General features: G+C 41.6%; 1 protein-coding gene across 1 annotated transcript in view; it reads right to left on the bottom strand.

The window, feature by feature from the left end:
• Positions 1–27678, bottom strand: part of BANK1 (B cell scaffold protein with ankyrin repeats 1) — a 181410-nt gene that overhangs the window by 40225 nt on the left and 113507 nt on the right. Inside the window, exons 8-9 of the mRNA XM_049786529.1 lie at positions 25098–25355; positions 16984–17213 (exon numbers count right to left, since the gene is read on the bottom strand). Coding sequence (XP_049642486.1) covers positions 16984–17213; positions 25098–25355 — 488 coding nt within the window. The remainder of the gene's footprint in view (positions 1–16983; positions 17214–25097; positions 25356–27678) is intronic.

Below are 27678 nucleotides of genomic sequence, written 5' to 3'. Positions count from 1 at the left end.
TGCATCTTCTATCAAATGAATCCCACCATAACACATAGAAAAAAAAACACACTAAAAGTGTGACAATGGAGAAACAACACAGACCAATACCATGCATAGAAAATGAATATGGCAGCTCTAATGACCTGAAAAGTGCCAACAACCTAGTTAGCCTCTCAGATAAGGAGTTTAGAGAAGAATATGGAGGATGTTCATAGAAGTAAAAAAAAAACATAGGTAAATAGAGCTGAACAAGCCACAAAGAGAGAAACCAGAAAATTCCAAACAAAAATAACAGGCCTTAAAAACTCGGTTGATGAAATGAAAAACTCAATGAAAACCATCTCTTAGAGAATAACAGCAGCTGAGGACAGAATAATTGAGCTAAAAAATGAGATGCATAACAACTCCAAACAGTAGAAGAGATTGGAAAAGAACCTTGAAGCAAATGATTAGACAATGGAAAGAATACTCAAAGAATGTGAACAGATGAAAATAGATGTCTTTGATAAATTCAACAGAACATAAGACTCACTGGAGTCCCAAAAACCTAGGAAGAAAATCCCTAGGTAGAATAGTAAAGGACATCATTACAGAGAAACTCGTAGAGCTAAAGACTGTATGCAACCAAAATCTGCAAGCCTGAGGAGTACAAGATAAAAGATATCTGAAGAAAAGCACCCCAAGACACATCCTATTCATAATGACAAATCCCATAAATAGGGATACAATACTGAAAGCAGCAAGATCAAAAAGAGAAATTACATTCAAAGGAGCATCCTTAAGATTTATAGCAGACCTGTTACAAGAAACCCTCAAGATCAGAAGGCAGTGGTGGGATATAGTGACAAACTTAATAAAATGAGTGTTTTGCCTAGAATACTGCACCCACCCAGACTCACTTTCAGATTTGAAGGAAGTATACATAGCTTCACAGATAAACAACAGCTAAGAAACTTTACAGATCAAAACCAGTTTTACAAGACAAACTGAAAGGTCTACTTTAAGACAAGAAAGACAAGAGACACACTAAACTTCTACACAAAAATGATAACACTAAATCTATGACAATTATCTCTCTTGAAATCAATGGACGAAATGCATCTCTTAAGAGACACAGAGTAGAAAAATGGATCAAAAAGCTAAATTGACATTTTACTGCATACAGAAACACACCTGAATAGTCAGAACATAGATTCAAAATCATCCAAGCAAACAACACCCTTAAAAAAGTTGGGGTGGCCATATTAATATCTGATGACACCAACTTTAGTCTCAGAAAAGTTGCAATGGACAAAGATGGACACTTTTTACTAATCAAAAAATATGTGAAACAGGAAAAATTGCACTAATAAACATATGCAACCAATGAGAGACCAGCAAAATATCTAATACAATTATTGACAAAGTTGAAAGAAGACATCAATAATAACACAATAATTGTGGGAGACTTTAATACAGCCCTGTCAACACTTGATAGGTCAACCAGACTGAAACCCAATAAAAATATACTAGTCCTGAAAAGAGAAATGGAAGAAAGAGGACTAGTAGATATATATAGGACACTCCATCCCCAGAAACCTGGATACACATTCTTCTCCACTGTACATGGGTCATTCTCCAGGATAGACCACATGCTGGCACATAAAACATACATCCATAAAATCAAGAGGATAGAAATTTTGCAGGCTACCTTTGCTGACCACAAGGCTCTGAAGTTAGATGTGAACTACAAAGGGACACACAAGAAAAACTTTAACAACTGGAAATTAAACAGCCTACTACTGAACAACCAGTAGGTCTGAGATGAAATCAAAGAGTAAATCAAAACTTTCCTGGAAACAAATGACAAATGAAAACACAAACTATCAGAATCTATACACAGCAAAAGTGGTACTGGGAGGAAAATTTATAGCTTTGCAAGCACACATCAGGAAGGAAGAAGGGGCATATCTGAACAGCTTAATGATGCAGCTTATAAAATTGGAAAATGATCAACAAAAGGAACCAAAAATAGGAAGTCAGAAGGAAATAACAAAGCTTAGAACAGAAATCAATGAAGTGGAAACCCAAAAAAACAAACCGAAAGATCAATAAAAGTAGAAGTTGGTTTTTTTGAAAAAAAAAAAAAATAAAAATAAACAAGATTGATAGACCATTGTCAAAACTCACAAAGAAAGAGAAAGAGAAACTTGATAACCCATATTAGAAATAAAAAGAGGAAGATCACTACAGATATTACAGAGATTCAAAGGGTAATCGGAGCCTACTTTGAGAAACTCTATGCTACTAAACATGAGAACCTGGAAAAAATGGATAAATTCTTGGACTCTTATAACCTTCCACAGTTGAATAAGAAGGATGTAGCATATCTAAACACCCCCATTACTATTGAGGAAATTAAAATGGTAATCAAATTTCTGCCCCCAAACAAAAGCCCAGGTCCAGATAGATTTACTAATTAATTCTTTCAAACCTTTCAAGAGGAACTACTAATCCTAGCCAGGTTCTTTCATAAAATCGAAAAAATGGGAACACTTCCAAACAGCTTTTATGAAGCTTGATTTTGGTATCACCTTGATACCAAAACCAGATAGAGATGCTGCCAAAAAAGAAAATTACAGAGCAATATCCCTGATGAATGCAGATGCAAAGATCCTCAACAAAATCTTGGCAAATAGGATCCAATGCCTCATCAAGATCATTCACTACAATCAAGTAGGTTTCATCCTAAGAATGAAAGGATGGTTTAGCATCTGTAAATCTATCAACATAATACACAACATCAACAACAAGAAAAATAAAAGTAACATGATCATATCAATAGACAGAGATATAGCATTTGATAAGGTCCAACCCCATTGTTGATAAAAACTCTCAGCAAGATGGGAATGAAAAGGACCTTTCTCAATATGGTTATGGCCATCTACCACAAGCCAATGGCAAGTATTATCCTCAATGGAGACAAACTGAAAGCCTTTCCTCTAAATTCTGATTCAAGACAAGGCTGTTCTCTCTCACCACTCCCACTCCTATTTAACATAGTACAGGAAGAACTTGCTATAGCAATCAGGCAAAAAAAAAAAAAAAAAAGAAGAAGAAGATATCAAGGGCATCAAGATAGGAAAGGAAGAAGTCAAGCTCTCATTGTTTGCAGATGATATGATACTCTACTTAGAAAACCCTAAAGACTCTACCAAAAAGCTTCTAGAAATAATAGATTCATATAGCAATGTGACAGGCTACAAAATTAACACACTGAAATCAATGGCATTTTTATACACCAATAATTATAGGGAAGAAATGGACATTAAGAAAACAACCCCATTCACATTAGTGCCACACAAACTCAAATATCTTGGAGTCAAATTGACCAAAGACGTGCAGGACCTATACACAGAATACTATAAAACCATGCTCTAAGAATTAAGAGAGGACATACGGAAATGGAAACACAAACCCTGCTCATGGATTGGCAGGATTAACATCATTAAAATAGCAATACTCCCCAAAGAATTTAATGCGATCCCTCTAAAGATACATATGACATTCTTCAAAGAAGTGGATCAAGCAGTTCTGAAATTCATTTGGAACAATAAACACTCTCCAATAGCTAAAGCACTCCTTGGGAAAAGGTATACGGGAGGCATTACTTTTCTCAACTTTAAACTGTATTACAGAGCAATAGTTATCAAGTGAACACAGTTCATCAGTTATCTGATGAACACAAATGCAAAGATCCTCAACAAAATTCGGCAAATAGGATACAATGCCTCATCAAAAAAGTCATACACCACAACTAAGTAGGTTTCATTCCAGGAATGCAAGGATGGTTTAATATACATGCTTTAATCAACATAATATGCTATATTAACAAAATAAAAAAACCATATGATCATATCAATAGATACAGAGAAAGCATTCAATAAGATCCAACACCAATTCTTGATAAAAAAAAATCTCTCATCAAGGTGGGAATGGAAGGAACTTTTCTCAATATAGTCAAAGCCATCTACCACAACCCAATGGCAAATATGATTGTCAATGAAGATATACTAAAAGCCTTTCCTCTAAAATCTGCTACAAGACAATGCTGCCCTCTCTCACTATTCAGCATAGTACTGGAATTTCTTACCATAGCACTTATGCAAGAAAAAGATATCAAGGGCATCCAGATAAGAAAGGAAGAAGTTAAGCTTTTATTGTTTGCAGATGACATGATATTACATTTAGGCAACCCTAAAGACTCTACCAAAAAGTTTCTAAATTCACGTGGCAATGTGGCAGGCTACAAAAGTAACATGCAAAAATGTTCTTGTATAACAATAACAATAGAGAAAAAATGGACATTAAATAACATTCCCACTCAATTAGTGTCACACAAAAAAACCTTGGGTTTTCTTTTTTCTTTTTTTTAACTAAAGTTTCTAAGTTTTAGAACTGTTAACACTCTAAGGAGAAATCAACCATTAAATTTGGCTGGAAAACTAAAGAAGCTGTTAAGATGTGTAATCTTCACATGCTCACTAAATTGAATAGTCCATCATTGTGGCAAAAATACAAGCTCCTTAGCCATCTTTCTGCAATAATTTTGTATATCTTTTGCCAGTATGAAGCTGAGTGCTGGATAGCTCAATATTTTCTCCATTCATGGAAAGGCATGGACTTAGATTAACTTAGAAGATGGAAAAAGTTGATCTCTCCTAAAGTTGATCTCTTATCATTCTGCATTTTCTTTTCTTTTCTTTTTTTTCTTTTCTTTTCTCTCCTCCCCCTCCTCCCCTCTCCTCCACTCCTCTCCCTCCTCCTCACCCTCCCCTCCGTCTCCTCTCTCCCCTCCCTCTCCTCAGAAATCGCTCCTGGCAGGCTCGGAGGACTATATGGGATGGCGGGATTTGAACCGCCATCCTTCTGCTTGCAAGGCAAATGCCCTACCTCCATGCTATCTCTCTGGCCCCCAGCATTCTGCATTTCTACTATCGATTTTCTGTGTGGTTTTGAAGTTGAGCCCCATACAGAAATGCTGCTCCTGGAATCTTGACAAGACCTCAGCTGCCTCAGATGCAGAGAATGGGAATGCAGATGCTGGGAAAATAGAGGTTGCCTTGAACAAATTTCTCCAAGTGTGGTGCTAGTTTGTGCATAAACAGAGGGGGTAAATATAGCCTCTCATTTTTTGCTTGTTTGATTTTTGCCCCACTCCTTTTTTCTTCTTTCCTTCAAACAGAACCACATAACTTGAACCATCTTGTTCTGCCTCACAAACAGGGGGAAACAATGGAGGTTACCAAGACCAAACAGTCATGAACATTGAGTAGAAATAAAAAATGATCAGATTTAGGTACCAAATCCAAAGTCAACGACATCAGGATTAATACTCAATCTACAACAAGTTAGACACAGAGGGGACCACTTACACTAGCAGCCCAGGGAGCAAAGGAGGAGGACACGGGATGTATGTTGGGAACTGGGGGAGAGGGAGAACAACATTGGTGGTGGGAATGCCCCTGATTCAATGTCACTATATACCTAAAATTTTACTGTGAATGATTTGTAATCCACTTTGGTGAAAATAAAAATTACTATAAAATTTCAAATTAAAAATGAAGTTACCATCAAACCAAGTACTTTTCCTTCCTAATGAAAATATACTGTAAACAATTAATTTTAACAAGATACATATTAGGTGAGAAGGCTTAAAAGAATAAACACAGGGCTGTTGAGATAGTGCAGCAGGTAAGGTGCTTGCCTTACACAGGCTGACCTGGGTTTGGTCCTTCAGGCCACTTCAGGAGTGATTCCTGAGCACAGACCTAAAAGGAAATCCTGAATACTGCTACAAGTGACGTCAAACAAACAAGAATCGCACAGGTGAGTAAAGAACTTGGCAGAGAACAAAAAGAGTCAACACCACTGACAGTTTCCATCAGTCACTGGTTAAAATCTAACATCAGGCTACACATTTCTAGGTTCTCTTAGTGGGAACTGGCCTATGCACTTACTAATGATCAAAAGCACAAAGATAATTGTCCCAAGGTGCCAATAGCCCATTTAAACCTTGAGGCTGGAGGGCCAGTAAAAGACTATCCTGAAAATGCCTCAAATCAAGCAGCATGGGCCATTTAGAGAAGAACACAGGTGGAGCCAGACCATTCAGGAAAATGCCTGTGACAGGCTGTGTCATGTCCAGCAGTTTGTCCCCCTTCCTAATGCCTCCTTCATGAGGGGAAGATGTGATGTGGAACCAGTATTTCTATCACTTGTTCCACTCGACCCTGAAAGAAACCTGCTAGTCATGCTGATCTACCATTTAGTATCCCTACATAAATCACAAATAGATGCTTCTAGGACTATAGATGGCTGGAACTTTCTGTTGGCGACTCTGAAATGAGTGTGCATTTTCCTTGGTGCCCTGATATTTCAGGAAAATAAGATCATTGACAAAGGCATGGGAAACTCAGGTACTACCCCAGGCCCCCAATTCACTCTGCTGAGTGTAAGGAAGGAAGAACCAGAATGTTCTCAGCTCTTTTTTCCAGTGACCTGGAAACAGGTAAATTAGCAGTCAATGTACTTTCCTCGTGTGAAGAGTCAGTGGGAGAAAAAGAGAACTTTGTGGTTCTGTAGACTTTAACTATGCAGGTACAAAGGAAGAATGAGGTTCTCCCCCAACCCCATCTTCTAAGTAAACACTCAACTTTGCCACCTTAGGAGAGACTTGGCCTCATCCGTGAGCCCCAGGTTGGGGTTTTACCTGGATGCTGGTCTGGACCTATTTGAGGAAGATCCAGCTCTTGTTCAAATGACTAAAAGCAAAGCTGAAGGAATATGGGGACTCTGTACTGAAGGCAGATAATTCTTGTTTATGTAACATTTTCCAAGTGCTCTTTATCTACACCCATAGAATAGCTCTGAAACTTGACTTATATGGATAATCTTTCCACTACCCAACTTTGAACCCAACTGACAGTGAACTGTTGGGGTTATTCTGCTGTCATCCAGAGATAATTTCCCTGGAGTTTTTTTTTTTTTTTTCCCCTGCTGTGACAACACAGGTCCTGATTCCCTGGTTTCCCTAATCACTGGAGTCTTTTTCTCACTTGACCTATCAGGGCTAGAGAAGAATGTGATGCCCACCTGGCCTGATCCCTCTTCTCCACTCCGAGTATTTTCCAAGGAGAGGGCCGGCGTACAGGGAGATCTTGGTGAGGAGCCCTCACATAAACTTCTTTCTCCCTCCCTAGGAACTAGCTGCCCACTATTGGCCACAATCTAGGGTCACATCATTTCCAGAATATGTACTGAATGACTTGCTGTTTTGCATTTTTCTGTACCTTTCTTAAGGAGGAAGACTTTTATCTGCCTGGATTTATCTTTCTGATTTTTATATTAGAAAGATACTCTGGGGCCGGAGAGATAGCATGGAGGTAAGGTGTTTGCCTTTCATGCAGGAGGTCATCGGTTTGAATCCCGGCATCCCATATGGTCCCTCGTGCCTGCCAGGAGCAATTTCTGAGTGTGGAGCCAGGAGTAACCCCTGAGCGCTGCCGGGTGTGACCCAAAAACCACACCAAAAAAAAAAAAAGAAAGATACTCTAGCATTTTCATGCTAAATGAAAGCCCTTACTGGATTTCTTTATTTTCCTCCCCCTTCTCTGTATTATTATTGTAAAGTATTAGTCTTATGATTATTATAATTATTACAATTATATTATTACTATAATATAATAGTTATTATTGTAAATTATTATTTTTTATACTTGAAAAAATTCTCCAGCTTGGGGTGTCATACCTAGTAGTACTTGGGGGCCACTCCTAGCTATGTTTAGGAATATCTAGTACCAGGGATCCAAATAAAATATCTGCATTCAGAGTTCTGGTCCCACCTGTGCAGTTCTGAAACATTTATATCACATGTTCAGCTGCTCTCCTTTCCTTTCTGGACAATGCCTGCTCTGTGGTCTCTCCATCACTCCCACTCTAGGTCTCCTCATGTCCCTTTAGGCTTCTGACACTGTCCTTGTCCCCCCTTCCACCTGCAAGCTAGTCTAGTTGCACCTGCCCTTGCCTCAGGGACCTTTCAATCCCCATAAAAGACCCAAGCCTTCTTCTTATTTTTTAATCAATAATATAATTTATTGTTAATTTAAAAGTTTTGTTCCAAAGGAATAAACATTGTATATGGGGGACATGGATAGGAAAAGCCTTGACCTAAATACAAGGAGACCTTACCCCTGAAGTTTTCTGGTATAAGACCAATTCTAGGCTCTAAGCATACTAAGTTGTCCAACCCAAGTCATTGTCTGTAGTGTCAATAAACTTCCCCCTGCCCCCGACACAGTCGCTGTTGTTGGTGTCAGGTTTCTGTAGTTAAAGATCCTGGAATCTGTGCATATCTTATATCGAAGTCAGGATGATGTGGAGTGTCCTCTAGTTTTACCTCACAATTAGAGGGCAATGCTGAGAGCCCTGCCTTGAAAGCAGGTAGTTGTTGTTGTTGTTGTTGTTGTTGTTGTTAAGTCTAATGGGTGTTAAGGAAACTCTCTTTGGAGTAGGTCGATGTTGGGACAGTGGTAGGGTCTTCCCTGATAGAGGATTGCTCCCAGGTGATGTTATAGACAACTGTAATTGGTTAGTAGATGGCATGCCTGGTTCAGGAATGAATGGACAGTGCCCATTATTTTGAGGCCTGAGCCAAGTCATTATGACAATTTCAGGGTGTAAGGTTCCACTGCATTACAAGATTTGTGTGTTCCTATGTCTGTTAGATAAGAACTTGTTTCTATGTATAGTATTTTCCCATTATAATGTGCCTATGCAAAAGTGGAACAATACCTCATCGCATTATTTTGCATATGGGGCCCACTGGAAAAAGTTCAACAATCCCCATAACTTGGTTCTAACATAAGCTCTAAATCTAGGGACTCTTACCAGAATTCCTTATTAAACAGATCACAAAGAGAAGAACAGACAAAACAGTGGGGAAAATCGTCACTGTACAAGAGAATATTCAGTAAGGGTTATAGCTGTTAAGGGAATACACATAAGATATTCAGAAGATAGATATGAGTCCCTTTTATGTCTTTTGAAATAGTTGGGGGTGTGTTAAATCCCGTGCATCACTTTGGTCTGTTATTTGGCCTGTGCAATCTGATAACCAGCTGGTGATAGTCCCATATCAGTAAAAATCCTTGAGCCGTGACTTCTCAGAAACCGAGTCTCTTTGCAAGCAAAGGTCCACAATGAAGAAAAAAGGAGGAAAGGAGCCCTCTGACAGTAGATCAACAGCAACAGTGTATTGGGATTTTCTCAGGCTGAGAGTCTATCTTATCACTTAGGGTGCAGTTTGGCAGCTGGCTTTGTGTGGAGATAATGATCTGCTTCTCCAGGAGCCAAGAACTAAAGGTAAAAAGGGTTAAATGTGGGGTAATGATGGTTGGGGTGAGAGAGTGAAGGATTAGACATGAGCTTGTAGGGCAGTGGGCAAGGGCAGAATACAAGATGGACATTCTGCATATGCAAAACATACCATAGAAAAACAAAATCATAGAAAATCCTATTGATCAATATTATATTGACATAGGGTGTAAACCCTTATGCGGTTTTGAAATAGAGACTGGTGAGAAAAAAGTTGCCAGTGACTGCCCTAGTCTAAACCTCTTGTGCTGGGTGGGGGAGAGGGTAGGCCTGGGGTCCCCTTTAGAGTCCTCCCCGGCACCCACCTTTCTGGTTGCCTGGGCCAGCACCCAGGTATGTCCCTGGAGTCTGGGAGGAAGAAGAGGGGAGCTGGCTGGGAGCTTCCCTGGCCTCCCAGAACCCCCCAAGCTAGGGAGAAGGCCTTCGACGCGGAGTCTCCCCACACCCCATGCCAGTAAAAGCTAGCCTCCAGAACATAAAATGATTCAGTATCTATTTATACAATTTAATTACAAACATGATTGTAGTTGGGTTTCAGTCATATAAAGAACACACCCTTTCATCAGTGCAATATTCCTATCAACAATGCCCCAAATCGACCACCCCCCTACCCCCTCTCTGCCTGTATTTGAGGCAAGATTTCTACTTCCCTCTTCATTCACATTATGTTAGTTGTAAGTGTAGTTATTTCTCTAATTTCACTCATCACTCTTTGTGGCGAGCTTTATATCATGAGCTGGATCTTCCAGCCCTCATCTCTATCGTCTCTGAGAATTATTACAAAACATGTCTTTTATTTTTCTTAAAATCCATAGATGAGTGATACTATTCTGTGTCTATCTCTCTCTCTGACTTATTTCACTCAGCATAATAGATTCCATGTTCATCTATGAATAGGAAAATTTCATGACTTCAATCTCTCCTAACGGCTGCATAATATTCCATTGTGTATATATACCACAGTTTCTTTAGCCATTCATAGGTTGAAGGGCATTTTGGTTGTTTCCAAATTTCTGGCTATTGTAAATAGCACTGCAATGAATATTGGTTTGAGGAAGGAATTTTAAATTGTATTATTATCTTCCTAAGGTATATTCCTAGGAGTAGTATAGCTGGATCATATGGGAGTTCAATTTCCAATTTTTGAGGAATCTCCATATTGTTTTCTATAAAGGCTAGACTAGACGGTATTCCCATCAGCAGTGAATGAGAGTTCCTTTCTCTCCACGTCCCTTCCAGCACCAATTGTTCTTGTTCTTTGCGATATGTGCCAGTTTCTGTGGTGTGAGATGATACTTCATTGTAGGTTTCATTTGCATCTCCCTGATGATTAGTGATGTGGAGCATTTTTGCAAATGTCTTTTGGTCATTTGTATTTCTTTGACAAAGTATCTGTTCTTCTCCCCATTTTTGATGGAATTAGATGTTTTTTTCTTACAAAGTTCTGTCAGTGCTTTGTATATTTTGGATATTAGCCCCTTATTTGATGGGTATTCGGTGAATAATTTCTCCCACTCAGTGGGTGGCTCTTGTATCTTAGGCATTATTTCTTTTGAGGTGCAGAAACTTCTTAGCTTAATATATTCCCATCTGTTTATCTTTGCTTACACTTGTTTGGAGAGTGCTGTTTCCTCCTTGAGGATGCCGTTAGTCTCAATGTCATGGAGTGTTTTACCTATGTGTTATTATATATACCTTATGGTTTCAGGTCTGATATCCAGGTCCTTAATCCATTTGGATTTGACCTTCATGACCTACATGATGTTAGCTGGAGGTCTGAGCTCGCCTTTTTGCAAGTGGCTAACCAGTTGTGCCAACACTACTTGTTGAAGAGGCTTTCCTTTCTCCATTTAGGATTTTTTGCCCCTTTATCAAAAATTCAGTGATTGTATGTCTGGGAAACATTCTCTGAGTACTCAAGCCTATTCCACTGATCTGAGGATCTGTCTTTATTCCAATACCAGGCTGTTTTGATAACTATTGCTTTGTAATACTGTTTAAAATTGGAGAAAATAATGCCTCCCATATCCCTTATCACAAGGATTGCTTTAGTCAAGGGTGTTTATTGTTCCAAATGAATTTCAGAACTGTTTGATCCACTTCTTTGAAGAATGTCATGGGTATCTTTAGAGGGATCACATTAATCTGTACAATGCTTTGGGGAATACTGCCATTTTAATCCTGCCAATCTAGAAGCAGTATATGTGTTTTCATTTCCACATATCGTCTCTTATTTCTTGAAGCTGGATTTGATAGTTTTCTTTGTAAAGACCCAGATCTTCTGAAAGACTGGCCTTATGCCTGTGTATCTCTACAGAGCTCCTGAACTCCATGCAATGGTCATCTCACAGTGCTCTCTGCATTTTGGGCTTGAACTATATAAGCCCTTGCACCTGACAGTTCTCTGAAAATGTCTCCCAGCCACTCTGGTTTTCCCAGTACCTGATTCTAGCATTTTTAAGCCAGTCCCTCTCCAGTGGAACCAGGCTGGCCTTGCAGCTCTGACTGCAGCAAGCCGCTTATCTGGCTCTAGGCCCATGTGTTTTCCACAGGGAGAAGGTGGTGCATGTGGTCCCCCCACTGTCAAGCTCACTCACAGCTTGTCTCCAGTATCCTCTGCATGATGAATGTGTCTGCTCCTGGCGCTCGCAGAAAGTGACATCCTGGACTCCAGAACCTCATTCTGATTCATCCCATAAACCCTGTATCCCACACGACTACCACTTTCAACTCCACATCTCCAAGCAGCTTCTATCCCTGCTTCTCTCCTGCTGCCCTCCCTCATGAGAAACTGACAAGCTGTGGCTGAAGACCCAGAAAAGGGACATGTGGACAAACAGCTTAGACTCAGGCCATGAAGTTTGTGTGTCCAAGAGATGTAACTTATGAATAACAAAACAGATTGGCTTGAGGGATAGGATCGTGGGTAGGGTACCTGCTTTGCACACATCCATAGAAATGGCCCAGAGACAAGGGAACTCACCTCACACATATCTGACTCCTGTTCCATCTCTAGCAACACATAGGGTCTCGCAAATTTTGCTTCGAGTGGCCCAGCCCTCCCCCCACCCAAAACGAAAAATAAAAAAATTGAAAGCAAAAGTGGAAATTTCTGAAGGAAGTTCCTGTGAAAACAGTGAAACATGATCTGGCCTGGCTCATCTAATCTCCTTGAGGGCCTGGGCAGGCCCCCCTGTGCAGAGATGCTACACATCTGCTGGCAGGAAGAAGAGAGAACTGCTGCTGGGCCCACGGTTCATGGCCCACCAATGCAATGGATAAACTCACACAGAGAAAAGCACCCGTGTTCATTGCAGTTTAACTAAGGGGTTGTTTACAAGGATAAGGCCAGTCTGAAGCTTCCTCATACAGAAGACAGGCCTTCCAGTGGCATCTCTCCTCTCAGCCAATCACCAGCAGCAGGCTTCATGGACTGAGTGTGTCTTCCCTTTATGCAACTCTCCAACTTCACACAAGATCCTCCTGGAACCTGGGTGTTAGGAGTGTCTACCCTGGGTTTATGAGTAGAGAGGGACTATTAGAAGGTTTATGCTCGTTAAGTCTCCTACAGCAGCAGCATCATGCTCTCCTGCTCCTTTATGAGGACTGTGCTCTTGTTTTTCAAATTCATCTCATCTCAAGTGGGCAGGAATAGCTAAACATCTCCACCCGAAGAAAGAGGGAAAGTGGTTTCAGAGAAGTCATTTGGTTGCAATTGTTGAGTAAATGGGGTTCTGTGCTGCTTTGAATAGAAATGTTTTATGTGCCTCATAAAGGTAGAGACCAGTCAGAATGGTAATATAAACTTACATTATGTGCCCATAAAGCACATCATAAAATATAAACACAACAACCTTTTATAAACTACTATGGGCAATTCCTAAGATGGGCCACCCTGAGAGGACAGAGAGATCTTGCTTTGGCTTGCTGGGAGCATGGAGCTGGAAATCAGCCTCCCTCTCCTTTTTTTTGTTTTTGTTTTTGTTTTTGGGCTAAACCTGGCAGTGCTCAGGAGTGATTCCTGGCTCTGTGTTCAGAAATCACTTTTGGCAGTCTGGGAGACCCTATGGGATGCCGGGGATCAAATCTGGGTCAGCTGTGTGCAAGGCAAATGACCTCTCCCCTGTGCTATTGCTGTGGTCCCGTGGAGAACTGTCTTTGTCTAAGGTGAGAGATGCTGCACTCTTAGGGCACAGTGAGGAGAAGTTTGGATGTTCTGTCCTATTGTCAGCACTGTCTCCATTTGTGCTGGAAAGTGAGTGGTGCCAGCTTCACTATAGCATCCACAGCAGGAGCTTTGGAGGGAGGAAGTTCCAGATACTCAAGGTCCACGTGCAAGAGGGCAGCATCTAAGACTGAACACATAGGAGAGAGGCCGCATCCCAGCAATCATGCACCAGCCAGAACCCTTACCCAGGCTCCAGCACCCATGCTCTATGGTGGGAACAAGCAGCTGAACAGTGTGGAGCAAGGAGCATGGAGCTCGGAACATGGAGTATAAAACATGGTGGTGGCCATGGAGGCCCCAGAGAAACCAGAACAAGGATGATGTGACAGATACATGGGAGAGAAAGGCCAGAAGGCCTGTTTGTGGCAGAATAAGAGGTGGGGAAATGAGTCTTAGAAGGCTTCTAGCCCCTCATTGTCTTGCCACTTGGCTCCAACATATCTGCTGCCTCCCACCCATCTTGATATGCTCTACTGCTCTATGGTGATGAAGAGTTAGCCTCACCTCTTGCTTAGTGATTAATTCAGATGTGACTGAGCAGAGTGGAGACAGAGCAGTAAAATTAGACTCCAGGAGCAGATGTGTGGACTAAGGCTGCAAGCCTCTGGGAGAACCATCCCTGGCTGACCCTCACCTCTCCCCAGTGTTAGCCTGGCAGGTGGCCATGTAGGCCCTTGTGGAGGAAAAGGCTCAGGTGTGTTTAAGGAGACAAGTCAGGACAAGGTAGAGCAGAGAACTCCTAAGAACCTCACTTGCATTTGGGGCTTGGGTTCAGGTCCTCTTGGGGGTTCTAGGGAGCTGTTCCTAGCTCTGGAGTATGCTCCTGATGGTGTTAGGGATATAGGGGATGATATTGAGGTACCATGGAGGGGATGGTATTAGGGGATCATGTGGGGGACCATGCTGGGGATGGAATAAGGTACAAGGGTTAAAGGTGGGATCCTGCCTTGTGCAATCTCTTTGCCCCTCCACTTTTAGGCTAAGGAGATCTGGTGACATGTAATAAGGAGACATAGTAAATGTTCCATGTTTCTGACTAAAGGAGCTTTTACTTTGATGCCTGCCTTGATCAACAACTGGGTCAGTCTTACATGTGTGCCTGCTGCTGGGTCCTCTTTGAGGACATTCCTGGTTTGTGCAGGACCAAAGGCTGCTTTTAGGGATATTAGGCCCTTGAGTTGGGGATGTCAGAGTCAGGGAGGAGGCTTGGATACATCTGTCTAAAGCCTGAGTGTCTGACTGCAAGGCTGTGTCTGGCCCCTGTTCAGTACAGGGACAGGGTCCCCAAGAACAGGCCCAACTCACTGATGGGGCCTGACAAAGGCGTTGACCAGGCCTGGCTCTGTGCCAGGCCCCACTTAGATACATCTCATCAGAGAACTGCACAGGTCTAAGCTTCCCAATGGCCCATGGAGAAGTATAGAGCACTCACCATGCATGGAGCTCTTGCAAGACCTCCATTGCTTATCTTGAAAATGATTTCAAAACCTATAATCATGTCTTTCTTACATGGTGGGTTATGGGGCTTGGGTTGGAGCCTGGTGACATATTTTTCTCTACACAGCTCATGGGTGGTCCCTGAATCTCACTAATGAACCAGATGGATGTCTCCGAAAATCAGTTTCCCAAAAATTTACATTTCAATTTACATGTCCACAGCACTGTTTTGACACTGCTGTTCTCCTCATCAACTCCTTAGGAATGCCCCTTTTAACTTCTCTGCTTCACTTTTAGAATTGCAGCGTAGGAGTTCAATTTTACTTAATGTAGACAATCTTCTTTCTTTGGTTTTAGAAATATTTTCAACCCAATCAGAAACAGAACCAAAATCCCTGTACTCAGCAATCTGCTCTTCAGGTGGACGTTAGGGAGAGTTGGATGGAATGAATGCAAGGAACTCAATAGGTGGAGAATGTATCCCCTGACATTTCTCCAAGCCCATCTCCAGGAATTCAGTGTGTGTGTGTGTGTGTGTGGGAGAAGAGCTCCCCTAAACCTTTCTCTAGGACATCCATTTCAAACTCAGTGCCACTGGCCAAATGAGCAGAAGCAGAAATGAGTATAAGAACACAGAACTCAAATGTCTCTGAACTATCAAACACAGGTACGGGGTTGAACACTGCCTGTACCAGTCTCAAGAAGTGGGACTCAGATGGTGGCATTAGGACTCAGGCTCACTGATAGTACTTGAAGTCACTGCTGGAAGTGCTTAGGGAACCATGTGGTACAGGAGATTTAACCAGGACTTCCTATATGCAAAGCCTGGAGTGAGCCTGCAGAGCAATCTCCCGCCCACATTTAAATTCAAGCCAGGAAGGAAACCACGCAATCAGTGAAACTGTGTGGATTCTACAGATTTATGGTATATGACATCAAACTCTTCCATCCTTCAGCATCAATCAGTCAGGGCTGAATTCAAAGCCAATAGAGAAGCATTTCTGATTTTCCCCAATGAAATTTGAACCCAAGCTGGAGCTTTTATAGAATCTACTTGCTAATACACTGATGCTAGCTAACGTTGACTGTTAGCCCATCCCTCATTCTTCCTGTGTAACCTTACCTGCTAATAAGACCTGCCCATTTCTGGGAGGGGCCTTTGGTGGGGACAAAAGGTTTTGCCTGAGGGGCAGAAGGAGATTTTGGAGGATGGATTGGGCAAGAAGGATGGAGGAGAAGCAGCAGAAGGAGAGATGGCTGAAAGAGGTATAATGCAGGGCTGAATAAGGATCCAGCATAATAGGTTATGATAGACCACACATGTTGGCTACGGCCTTGAATAGAGCTGATATCTCTTGAAATCTGCCTGTGAGTTTTCTCTCTATCGCTACCCTTAACCTGCAGACCTGCTGGCAGGAGAGGGTTGGAGACACGTGGCCCAGACTGGAGGAAAAAGGCCTTCATCACCATTCACCTCCATCTAGCACCATCCGAGGGCTGTTATGACCAACAGTCCTTGACCAACTTCATTAATTGACCAACTTCATTAAAGCCAAGATGGATTCTTCTCCTGCTTAAGTGATGTCTCTTCTGGAGCAGTTGGCCTACATGTGACAGGCTTGGGTATTCTGTTCAATTTGGATGCAGCACATATTAACTGCCTCAAAAGAAGCCAGAGAAAAATGGAGGCATTCAAGCTTAGGACATCCAAGACCCTCAGTACCAAATGTGGGACCCTGTGAAGCCAGAGATGAGCAAAGTCTAACCCCTGTAATCTGTAGTAATTAGCACCTGTTGACATGAGCCAATACAGCTTTGGAAATAATATTAATGGTACATCCATAATCCCTCTTGGAGGGGGGGTGGGCTGGAAGCACAGAATCAGACTGTTACCTCTCTAATATTAATAAATTTCCTGCTACCTGTGAGTAGTCAACTAATTGTAACTTAATAAGCGTTAAGATAATTTCCTGCTTGGCCACCATGGGAAATAGCAAGGCTCCAGGGGGAAGGCCTTTTGCCACCTCCCCAACAGTCTTCCCTCTTCTTCCTCCGAACTCCAGGGCTATCTCTGGGCCCCTGCCCAGGGCACCATCGAGGTGGGGGTCAGGGAGGAGTTTAAAGGGGACCCCAGGCTTTCCCCAACTCCCACCTTGCACAAGAGGGGTGGGGGTGGGGAGCAGGCTGGTAAACTTTTCCGGCTTCCAGCACAATTAAGGAACTAATTTCCTCTCTGGGACCAGAAGCCTTGGCCAGCATGGGGAATAGCAAGGCCCCAGGCCAAAGGCCCTTTTGCCAAGCTTATGGGGAGGCTGTGGGGCTCAGCCTCCCCCTCAACACCCTTCCCTCTCTTTCCTCCCAGACTCCAGGGCTACCCCTGGGCCCCTGCCAAGGGGGCCAGTGAGGTGGGTGCTGCGGAGGAGTTTAAAGGAGACCCCAGGCTTTCTCCAACCCCCACCCTGTACAAGAGGGGCTGTCTTGGGGAAGTCGCTGGCAAGTTTCCTACCCACCAGTGTCCATTCTAAAACCCCTGCACGTAAAGCATAGATAGTTTAATAGTATCATAGGGTTTCATCTAAGTTTACAATACAGATACTCCTGCTTAACGACCAAGTTCTGTTTCAAAGACTTAGTCGTTAAGCAAATTGGTCGTTAAGTGAGGAGCTGCATGCACTGTATACAGTATATGCATAGTACTTGACAATACAGTATTCTGAATAAGTAAAATAACGAGAAATATCAAACTGAAAACTTCCACTTGTTTTAATTTGCATAGGTTGTGTAATTTACACACAGCACTGCGATGTATTACAGAACATAAAGTTAGTAAAGTAAGTACATTAAAGCACCAAAAACTATGGTACTGTACTGTAGAGTACAAGATGGCAAAAGGATATTTAAAATAAAATAAAATAACAGTGAAGAGATGGTCATAAGTGCGAGTGATCGTTAAATAGGTAGGTCGTTAAGTGAGGAGTATCTGTATACAGAATGTCTATGTTGTATACTTTCCTTCCCACATTGGCTCATCACTTTACAGGCTCATTTCTAGTCCTTTACTCTCACCCTCACTGCCTATTACCCACATTTAACCATTTTTACCCTCAGTTCTTGGATCCTCATGAAGCAGATCATTATCCTCACTCAAGCCAGCTTCCAAACAGCTCCCAAAGTGAAAAAATAGACTCTCAGCCGGAGAAGAAACCAATACTCTGTTCCTACTAATTTACTCTCAGTGGCCTCCTATCCTCTACCTTCTTTTACTGTGTACCTGTGCTTGTTGACATACTCGGTTTCTGAGAAGCCCCCACTCAAAGACATTTCATGATATGGGACTGCTGGGAGTCATTTGCAGACTCCAGATGAACAAATCACACACCAAAGTGGTGTCCCAGATTAAACACCCCCCCCCGACTATTTCTAAAGACATAAAAGGGACATGTGTATCTCTTTGTATATCTTAGATGTATTTACTTAAATCTATAACTCTTTGAATATCCTCTTATATAGTGACAATTTTGCTCACTGTTCCCCCACTGGGATCTGTTCAATAAGGAATTCTGGTAGAAGAGTCTCTCTCTTTAGAATTCATCTTGAACCAAGCTATGGGGAATGTTAAACCTGTTCCCTCAGCCCCAGATGCAGCAATAATACCTTGTGGCATCATTTCTCTTTTGCAGAGGCACATTAAAATGGGAAAATATTATATATGCAAACAAGTTCCTATCTAATAGAGATAGGAACACAGATTTGGTAATGCAATTAGGCCTTATACCCTGAACATTGGCATAATGACTTGGTTCAGGTCTCAGAAGAATGGGTATTGCCCATGCACCACTGAACCATGTATACCATCTATAAAGACAACCACAATGGTCTATAATATTACCGGGAAGCAAACCTCTACCAGGAAAGACCATACCATTGCTCTGGCATTGACTTACTCCAAAGAGTACTCTCTTAAAACCCAGATGACTTAGAAATAGCAACAACCTGCTTGCAGGGCAGATCTCTCTGCATCTAATGGTGAGGTAAAACTAGAGGATGCTTCACATCAGCCTGACTTTGATGAAGGAAATGCACAGAAACCAGAATCTTTAACTACAGGAACCTGGCACCAACAACAGCTAATGTGCGAAAAAGTTTCACCAGGAACATGGAGAATGACTTGGGTTGGGCAGCCTGGTATGCTTGGAGCCCAGAGTTGGGCTTATGCCAGAAAACTTCAGGGCTGATTTCTCCTTGTAATTAGATCAAGGCTTTCCCCCACTTTCCCCATATTTTGCTGGGCCTTTGCAAACAATGGTGATTGCCACTCTTACACCATAACTACTGTATTTTTTTTAACGCTTTAAGAAAGAAAGAAAAATAAACAGCTTACTAAACTTAAAAAAAAATAACTGTAGTAAAATGCCCGTCTCGAATACAGGCAGGGGATGTGAAGAGGGGTGCATTGGCGGTAGGAATGTTGCACTGGTGAAGGGGGTGTTCTGTTTATGACTGAAACCCAACTACAAACATGTTTGTAATCATGGTGCTTAAATAAAGAATTTATATTAAAAAATCATTTCCTACTGTGGAAATAGGCAATCAATATAGTATTTCTGCCTGTTCTCATGACCCTGGCTGCATGTCTAAGTACCTGAAATACACAGATTCCATCACCAATTCTTATTAAGTCCCCAGCTGCCTCCTGTCCAGCCAGAGATGATGGCTGTGGAGAAAGGTCTTATGGAGTGAAGGGGATGAAGGGGTGTGGGAGGGAGGAGGAGAAGGACAAAGACTGGTCTCTTGAGAAATGTGTGTGCAGCCTTTTCCGACCTTGAACTTCTGACCATGATGGTAATACATTGTGCCTGTTAAAGAAAATCTGCACAACTTAACATTTATTAAGTGAAAGCTTAGGGCTTTCATCTTAGGGCCAGAGAGACAGTACAGTGGGTAAGGTGTTTGCTTTGCATGCAGCAAACACAGGTTTGCTACCCAGGCATCCCATATGGTTCCTGGAGCACCAACAGGAATTATTCCTGAGTGCAGAGCCAGGAGTTACCTCTGAGTATTGCTGTGTGTGGTGTCCTCCCTCCCTTAAAAAGCCATCTTACTGAATAGGAGAAAATATTCACACACTATTAATCATAAGAATAATATCCAAGATATATAAGAAGCCAACAAAATCAACTAAGAAACAACCGTGTCAAGAATTGTACAGGCATTTAATCCAAGATGAGGAACAGACATGGAGAAACAAAGTCCATGATCACTTTATAATCACATGGCTCTTGCTGTAAATTCCAATCAACTAGGATGGTATTAAATATAGTGAATAAACATCAAATATCACTAATGCTGTACAAGTCAATACATGGAAATTGAGAATTATCTTATCTCCAAGAAAACAAATCATAGAAAACCACTGTAAAGATAAAATCTTAAAATTACTCAGCTGGGCAAATGAGTACATGTGGTGGCTAATATTTTATGTGCCATTGTCAGAATGAACTTAGGAGAATGAAACATGGGAGAAGTGTTGTTTGGTGAGGAACTTAGAGAGATTAAGGGTGATAACTCTGGGATACTTGCCAAGATCCACACACTTGCACTGTGATGATGAACCATTAAGTATTCCTTCCATGAAATGTAAACTCTTACGAGTGACTAGACTTGGGGGTAAAGGCACGGTGCTTAAGGCCTCTTATTAAAATCTGACTTCCTCTGGGTTTCTGGTTTTAAAGAAATAAAGGAATAGATTCTTTGATCTCTTTTTCCTCTCAATTGTTATTTGTATAAAGGAATGCAACTATCTTTTGTGTATTGACTTTGTAGATGGTTACTTTGCAGCATTTCTTTATTGTTTCTTTTCTTTTCCTTTTTTTGGGGGGTGGGGGCACACCCAGTGACATTCAGGGGTTACTCCTGGCTATGCACTCAGAAATCACTCCTGGCTGGGGGACCCTATTGGACACCAAGGATCAAACCAAGGTCCATTCTGGATCACCGCGTGCAAGGCAAATGCCCTAAGGCCGTGCTATCCCTCTGGCTCCTATTGTTTTTTTTTTTCAAAAATATCTTTATTTAAGCACCATGATTACAAACATGTTTGTAGTTGGGTTTCAGTTATAAAAAAAACACCCTCTTCACCAGTGCAACATTCCCACCACAAATGCCCCCCATGTCCCTGCTGTATTTGAGACAGGTATTCTATTTCTCTCACTCACTATTACCATTGCCATGATAGTTGTTAGTGTTGATATTTCTCTACACTCACCACTCTTTGTGGTAAGCTTCATATCATGGGCTGGTCCTTTCAGAACTTATCTCTATTATATCTATATTATATATTATATTACAATAATGTATTTTATCTTTCTTACATACCACAGATGAGTGAGACTGTTCTGTGTATATATCTCTCCCTCAGATTTATTTCACTCAGTATATTAGTTTCCATGTCCATCCATGTAAAAATGGAAAATTTCACAACTTGACTTTTTCCTGATGGCTGCATTGTGTATATGTAACATAGTTTCTTTAGCCACTCATCTATTTTCAGGCATCTGGATTGTTTCCAGATAATGGCTATTGTAAATAGCATTGCAATGAATATAGATGGGCAGAAGGCATTTTTGTATTGTTTATATCAAGGGTCTCAAACTCAATTTACCTGGGGGCCACAGGAGGCAAAGTTAGGGTAAGGCAGGGCCGCTTAAGGGATTTCACAAAAAAAGTCCTCAAACATCATTATTAACAGTTTTAATTATTTCTTCTGAACATGAATAGAACATCTCTGTAGTACTGTAGTAATATTCCCCTTTCTATTCTAATCCAGTTTATTAAATTTTCCTCTCTCCATTTCTTTGTGAGTTTTGCTAGTGGTTTATCAAACTTGTTTATTTTTGTCAAAGAAACCAACTTTTGCTTCTGTTGATCTTTTGAATTGCTTTTTGGATTTACACTTTATTGATTTCTTCTATAAGTTTTGATATTTCCTTCTGCCTACCTATTTTTGGTTTATTTTGTTTATAATTTTCTAATTTAAAGCCTTTCTCTTGGTCTGTCTTGTCTTAAGTAGCTCTTTAGTTTTTCTTTTAGAAATGGTTTTGAACCTGTAATATTTCTGAGCTGTTGTTTATTTGTGAAGCTATGTATACTTCCGCCAAACCTAAAAGTGAGTCTGGCTGGGTGGAGTATTCTAGGCAAAGCATTTATTTCATTGAGTTTTGTCACTATATCCCACCACTGACTGCTTGCCTTGAGGGTTTCTTGTGACAGGTCTGCTATAAATCTTAAAGAGGCTCCTTTGAATGTAATTTCCCTTTTTGATCTCGCTGTTTTCAGTATTGTATCCCTGTCTGTGGGATTCATCATTGTGACTAAGATGTGTCTTGGGGTGCTTTTCTTCAGATCTCTTTCAGCTGGTACTCTTCAGGCAAGCAGGATATGGTTGCATGCAGTGTTTAGTTTGGTAGCTTCTCTGCAATGATGTCCTTGACTTCTGATTCCTTTGGGGGTTTTCTTCTTGGGTCTCTGGGAATCCATTTTTTTAATGTTGTTTTTGTTGAGTTTATCAGATTTCTATTTTCATCTGTTCCCATTCTTTGAGGATTTTTTTCCCTTGTCTGATCATTTGCTTTAAGTATCTTTTCCAATATCTTCTGTTTTATGGATTTGTTATGTTTCTCATCTTCCAGCTCACTGATTGGATCCTCTGCTGCTGTTAGTCTGTTGGAGACTTTCCAGTGAGGTTTTCACTTCTGTTATTTTAGTTTGGAGTTTTCTCATTTTTATTTTCATATCCTCTTGGTTCTTATTTGTGGTTTATTCTGCTCGATCCATGCTTTCTTGAGTTCTGTGAACATCATCCATATTTCTTTTCTTAACTCCTTATCTGAGCTGCTAAATAATGGTTGGCACATTTTGGATCATTAGAGCTGCCATCTTTATTCTCTATGCATGATGTTGGCCTGCATTGTTTCTCCATTGTCACACTTGTAATGTGGTGTTTTCTACATATTGTGCTGGAGTTAATTGGTTAAAAGATGGGCATGACCATGAAACAAAGTGGATCGGCCACACTCCTCTGGCTTTGCCCTTCCTGGGTGGAGACAGCCTACTTCTGCTGACATGCCCTCTGTACATGTTCTCTGCTGTTGTGCCCTCAGGAGCTGTTCTGGGTAGGGCCTTTCACAGCCACCTCACAGAGCAGAGGCTTGCTTCATTGTTTCTAGGGCTCTAGGTTTATTGTTTTTGTCATTTTCCTCTTTCCTGACATAGGCCTATATTGCTATGAGTTTCCCCTACTTACAACTTTTTTTTTTTTTTTTGGTTTTTGGGTCACACCTAGCAGTGCTCAGGAGTTACTCCTGGCTCCATGCTCAGAAATCGCCCCTGGCAGGCACAGGGGACCTTATGGGATGCCGGGATTCAAACCACTATCCTTCTGCATGAAAGGAAAGGCCTTACCTCCATGCTATCTCTCCGCCCCCACTACTTACAACTTTTGCTGTGTCCCATACATTTTTGTAACCAGTTTCTTCATTATCATTAGTCTCAAGGAATTTATTTCTTTTTTAATTTCCTCTTTAATTCAGGCATTGTTAAGCAGCATTTTGTTATATTTTCTTCACATCTTCTTTTTACAATCAATCTTGATTTCTATGGCATTGTGATAAGATAGTGTGCTGCGTGAAATTCTTATATTTGTGAATTTATATAAGTTATACTTATATCATAAAATGTGGTTTATCCTAGAGAAAGTTCCATGTACACTTTGAAGAATGTTTATCCAGCTTTTTGAGGATATATAGATTCATTAGTTCCAGCTCTCCTAGTTTCTCATTTTGGGTTCTTATGTCTTTGTTAGTGTTCGACTTGGTGGATCTGTCTAGTGGTGATAGTGTTGTGTTGAAATCTTTCACAAAATCACATTTCTGTCTATATGTTTCCCTAGATTTGTAAACAAAAACTTTACATATTTTCTGACTCTATATTTTGTGCATATATTTTGATCAGTTAGTACTTATTGGTTTATTGTTCCCTGATCAATAAATAGTGTCCACCTTATTAAGTACTTTTTTGAAGTTTAATGCAGTTTTGTCTGATATAAGTATGGCTGTCTCAGCATTTTGTTTTCCAGTAGCTTGTATAATTGCTTTCCATCCTTTTACTCTGAGCCCATGTCTATCCTGAAATTTTAAGTGTTTTTATTGCAGTTAGTAGATGTTTTTTATTATTAATTTAACTCACTACTCTGTGCTTTTTGATTGCAGAGTTCAGAAACTATCAAATACCTAGAAATCAACCTAACAAGAGAGGTGAGATACCCAAACCATGAAAACTTCAAACTAATTAAGAAAAAAATTGAAGAACACTTAAGAAAATGGAGGAACATTCAATGCTCATGGATTGGAAGAATCAATATCATAAAAATGTCCATCTTACCTAAACTACTATATAGATTAAATACAATCCCTATTCAAATTTAGGCAACATTCTTCAAGAACTTAGAACAATAAATTATAAATAAATAGGATAACCAAATCTATATTGATAAACAAGAAACTGGGAGGCATATCATTACCTAATTTGATGCTGTACTACAAAGCCATAGTGATCAAAACAGCATGGTATTGGAACAAAGACAGACTTTCAGAACCCCATATAAATGAGGAGCCAAGACTGAATACATAGAGAGAAAGAACAACACCTGGAAATCAAATGAAAACATCACCCTTACATAGACTGTCTCAGGGAAACATCAGGGCTTCCAACTGTCTGGATGCTCTCAGAGGCTGTGGGAACCTTCTCCACTCACCCAGTATGTCTGGGTCTTTGCCTGAGTCTGGGGGGCCTTGGCCAAGCTCCTGAACAACAGAGAAGTGACATTCTCATTTCCTTCTGCCCCTGTCCTCTCCAGTTCTCAGCAGCTCTTAGAATCAAGAAAAGCCAGACCAGTTCTGAAAAGCACTGAATCTTCAGTGCTTTGGAGACCATGGACACCAGCACCAGGGACTCTGTGGTGACTGCTGAGCCTCTATACTCTCAGACTGGCCAGCGCACAGCACGCCTTCAAGTGTTTGATCAGATGGAAAGACACTCACTGCAAAGTCTTTGAAGATTCTCTGGAGCTCCTCGTGACCATGTTGTTCAGCTAAGCCTGCAGGATCTGCGCCTGCACTGTTCCTCACTGAGGAGGCCCAGCCTGCCCCCAAGCACCCTAGCAGGTGCAGGCACAGACGCTTCAGGCCGAACTTGGCTGCACAGTGCAGGAGAGTTGGTACTTCTTTGAGATGAGCACCTGGAAGAGCAAGGAGTACTCAGAGTTAGTGGTTCCCCCTGATCCTAGGGGAGAATGGACACAATTAGATAGATGCTCCCTGCAATTCTGCACATTGGAAACAGCCAACTGTTTCAGCAGTGTAGATGTCCCCTGTTCTGTTTCATCTTAAACAAATGTAGAGGCTGATGTCCTCTCTCTCTCCTTCTGCCCCCCTCTGTTTCTCTCTCTCAAAGGGGAAATTTAGTGGACAAAGGCACATGCAGACAAAAACATATACTTAAATGACTCCTCCTGAATGTGCTTTGACAGAAGCTAAATGTGCATGATTCAATTAAGTTTATCCTTAAGACTTTTTGTGGTTGCCACTTTCAACTTGTTTGCTTGCTCCTAAAACTAAAATTAAATTGCAATCCCCAGTGGGGTTGGATCTGCTTTCTTCCTTAAATATTTTCTTTTAAAAAGTAAGTGTACCAGAAGACCCCACATGCCAGGATTCCTGCTCCTCTTCTTCTGGTATGGCTGGGAATCTGAGCAGACAGCTGGCCAAAGGCCTCCTGGGCTGACCACATAGTCCAGGTGACCGAGATCCCCCCCATGCCAGACTGAACTTCAGGGCCAGGTCTGGCAACTGGGCTCTGGGGGGGAGGGAGGAGGAGGGGAACTCCTGCCCTATGCATTTTCAAACTGGAGAGGGAGGCTGCAGCTGGACCCAGAAGACCCCACGTCAGGATTTCTGCTCCTCTTCTACTGGCATGGCTGGGATTCTGGGCAGACAGCTGGCCAAAGGCCTCCAGGACTGACCATTTAGTCCAGCAGACCAAGATCCCCCCATGCCAGACTGGCCTTCAAGGCCAGGGATGGCAACTGAGCTCTGGGGGGATGGGAAGGAGGGAAACTCCTCCCCCATGATTTTTCAAACTGGAGAGGGAAGCTGCAGCTGGACCCAGAAGACCCCACATGCCAGGATTCCTGCTCCTCTTCTACTGGTATGGCTGGGAATCTGGGCAGACAGCTGGCCAAAGACCTCCTGGGCTGACCACTTAGTCCAGGAGACTGTGAGCCCCCATGACAGACTGGTCTTCAGGACCAGGTCTGGCAACTGGGCTCTGGGGGGAGGGGGGAGGAGGGAAACTCCTCCCCTATGCATTTTCAAACTGGAGAGGGAGGCTGCAGCTGGACCCAGAAGACCCCACATGCCAGGATTCCTACTCCTCTTCTACTGGTATGGCTGGGAATCTGGACAGACAGCTAGCCAAAGGCCTCCTGGGCTGGACACTTAGTCCAGGAGACCGAGATCCCCCCATGCCAGACTGGTCTTGAGGGCCAGGTCTGGCAACTGGGCACTGGGGGAAGGAGGGAGGAGGGAAACTTCTCCATTATGCATTATGCATACTGGACCCCCTGCAGCGGTGTCTTTTCTTAATAATACTCATTTTCAAAACTAGATATACTTTTAAAGCATTATCTAAAATTGTTTTTTATTCTAGTCGGTTCCTAGGAAAGGAAATGGAATGCCAAAGATTTGGATGATAACACTCAAATAGATCTTTAAAGTCAGTCTTTATGTGGAGATGACTTTTTGTACTGACTCCAAGCCGAAACAATAAACAATCCATATATATGTATATATATATATATTGTATATAGTTCCTATCATGTATTGCCTCTCCCCTATCCCTGTGTCTCTTCTACTTCCTCATCTCCCAAACCTGATCCGTTATCTTCCCCTAATTTAACCTTCTTTACCCTTAGTTCCTAACTCGGTAGGCACCAAGACAGACCTCCTGCCCCAACAGACCACCTTCCAGCTCCTCAGTGAAAGACACCCTCTGGGTCCCCATTCTCATGCCTCGGCAAAGAGCTACAACCAGCATGTCTGCTGACTCACGCTTGATGGCCCCTCTCACTCCCACCAAATTGTGGACTATTGCACGATACAGGAATCAGCTTCAGCAAAATCCCCAGCTCAAGGACACTATAGGGTTTTGTAATGCCACAAAGCATGTCTCAAACTCAATTCCAAGGCCTGTGATACAAAAAGTACCTTGGCTTTTACTCCCCACAAGAATATATCAAAAGACCTACTTGGGAGTCTTATATTGCTTATGGAAGCTCAATACTTGTATAACAATACATCTTAAGATGTGTATTCCTAAATATACAAGTAGCCTCCTCCACCACTTGTTTTATTCAAATACCTTTTCTTTTTAACTCAGTTTTATTTATTTGTTCTATTTTAATATATACATTTTTCTCTATTATTACCATTTTTGGTGCTGCTTGGTACAAAAAGCCTTGACTGGGATAAAAGCTCAGATAAAAACCAGACCACAGAGACTGT

This window comes from Suncus etruscus, chromosome 14 (genome assembly GCF_024139225.1).
Source record: "Suncus etruscus isolate mSunEtr1 chromosome 14, mSunEtr1.pri.cur, whole genome shotgun sequence".
NCBI lineage: Eukaryota > Metazoa > Chordata > Mammalia > Eulipotyphla > Soricidae > Suncus > Suncus etruscus.
The sequence above is the reverse complement of the archived record's forward strand: the minus strand, read 5'-3'. Positions and strand labels throughout refer to the sequence as shown.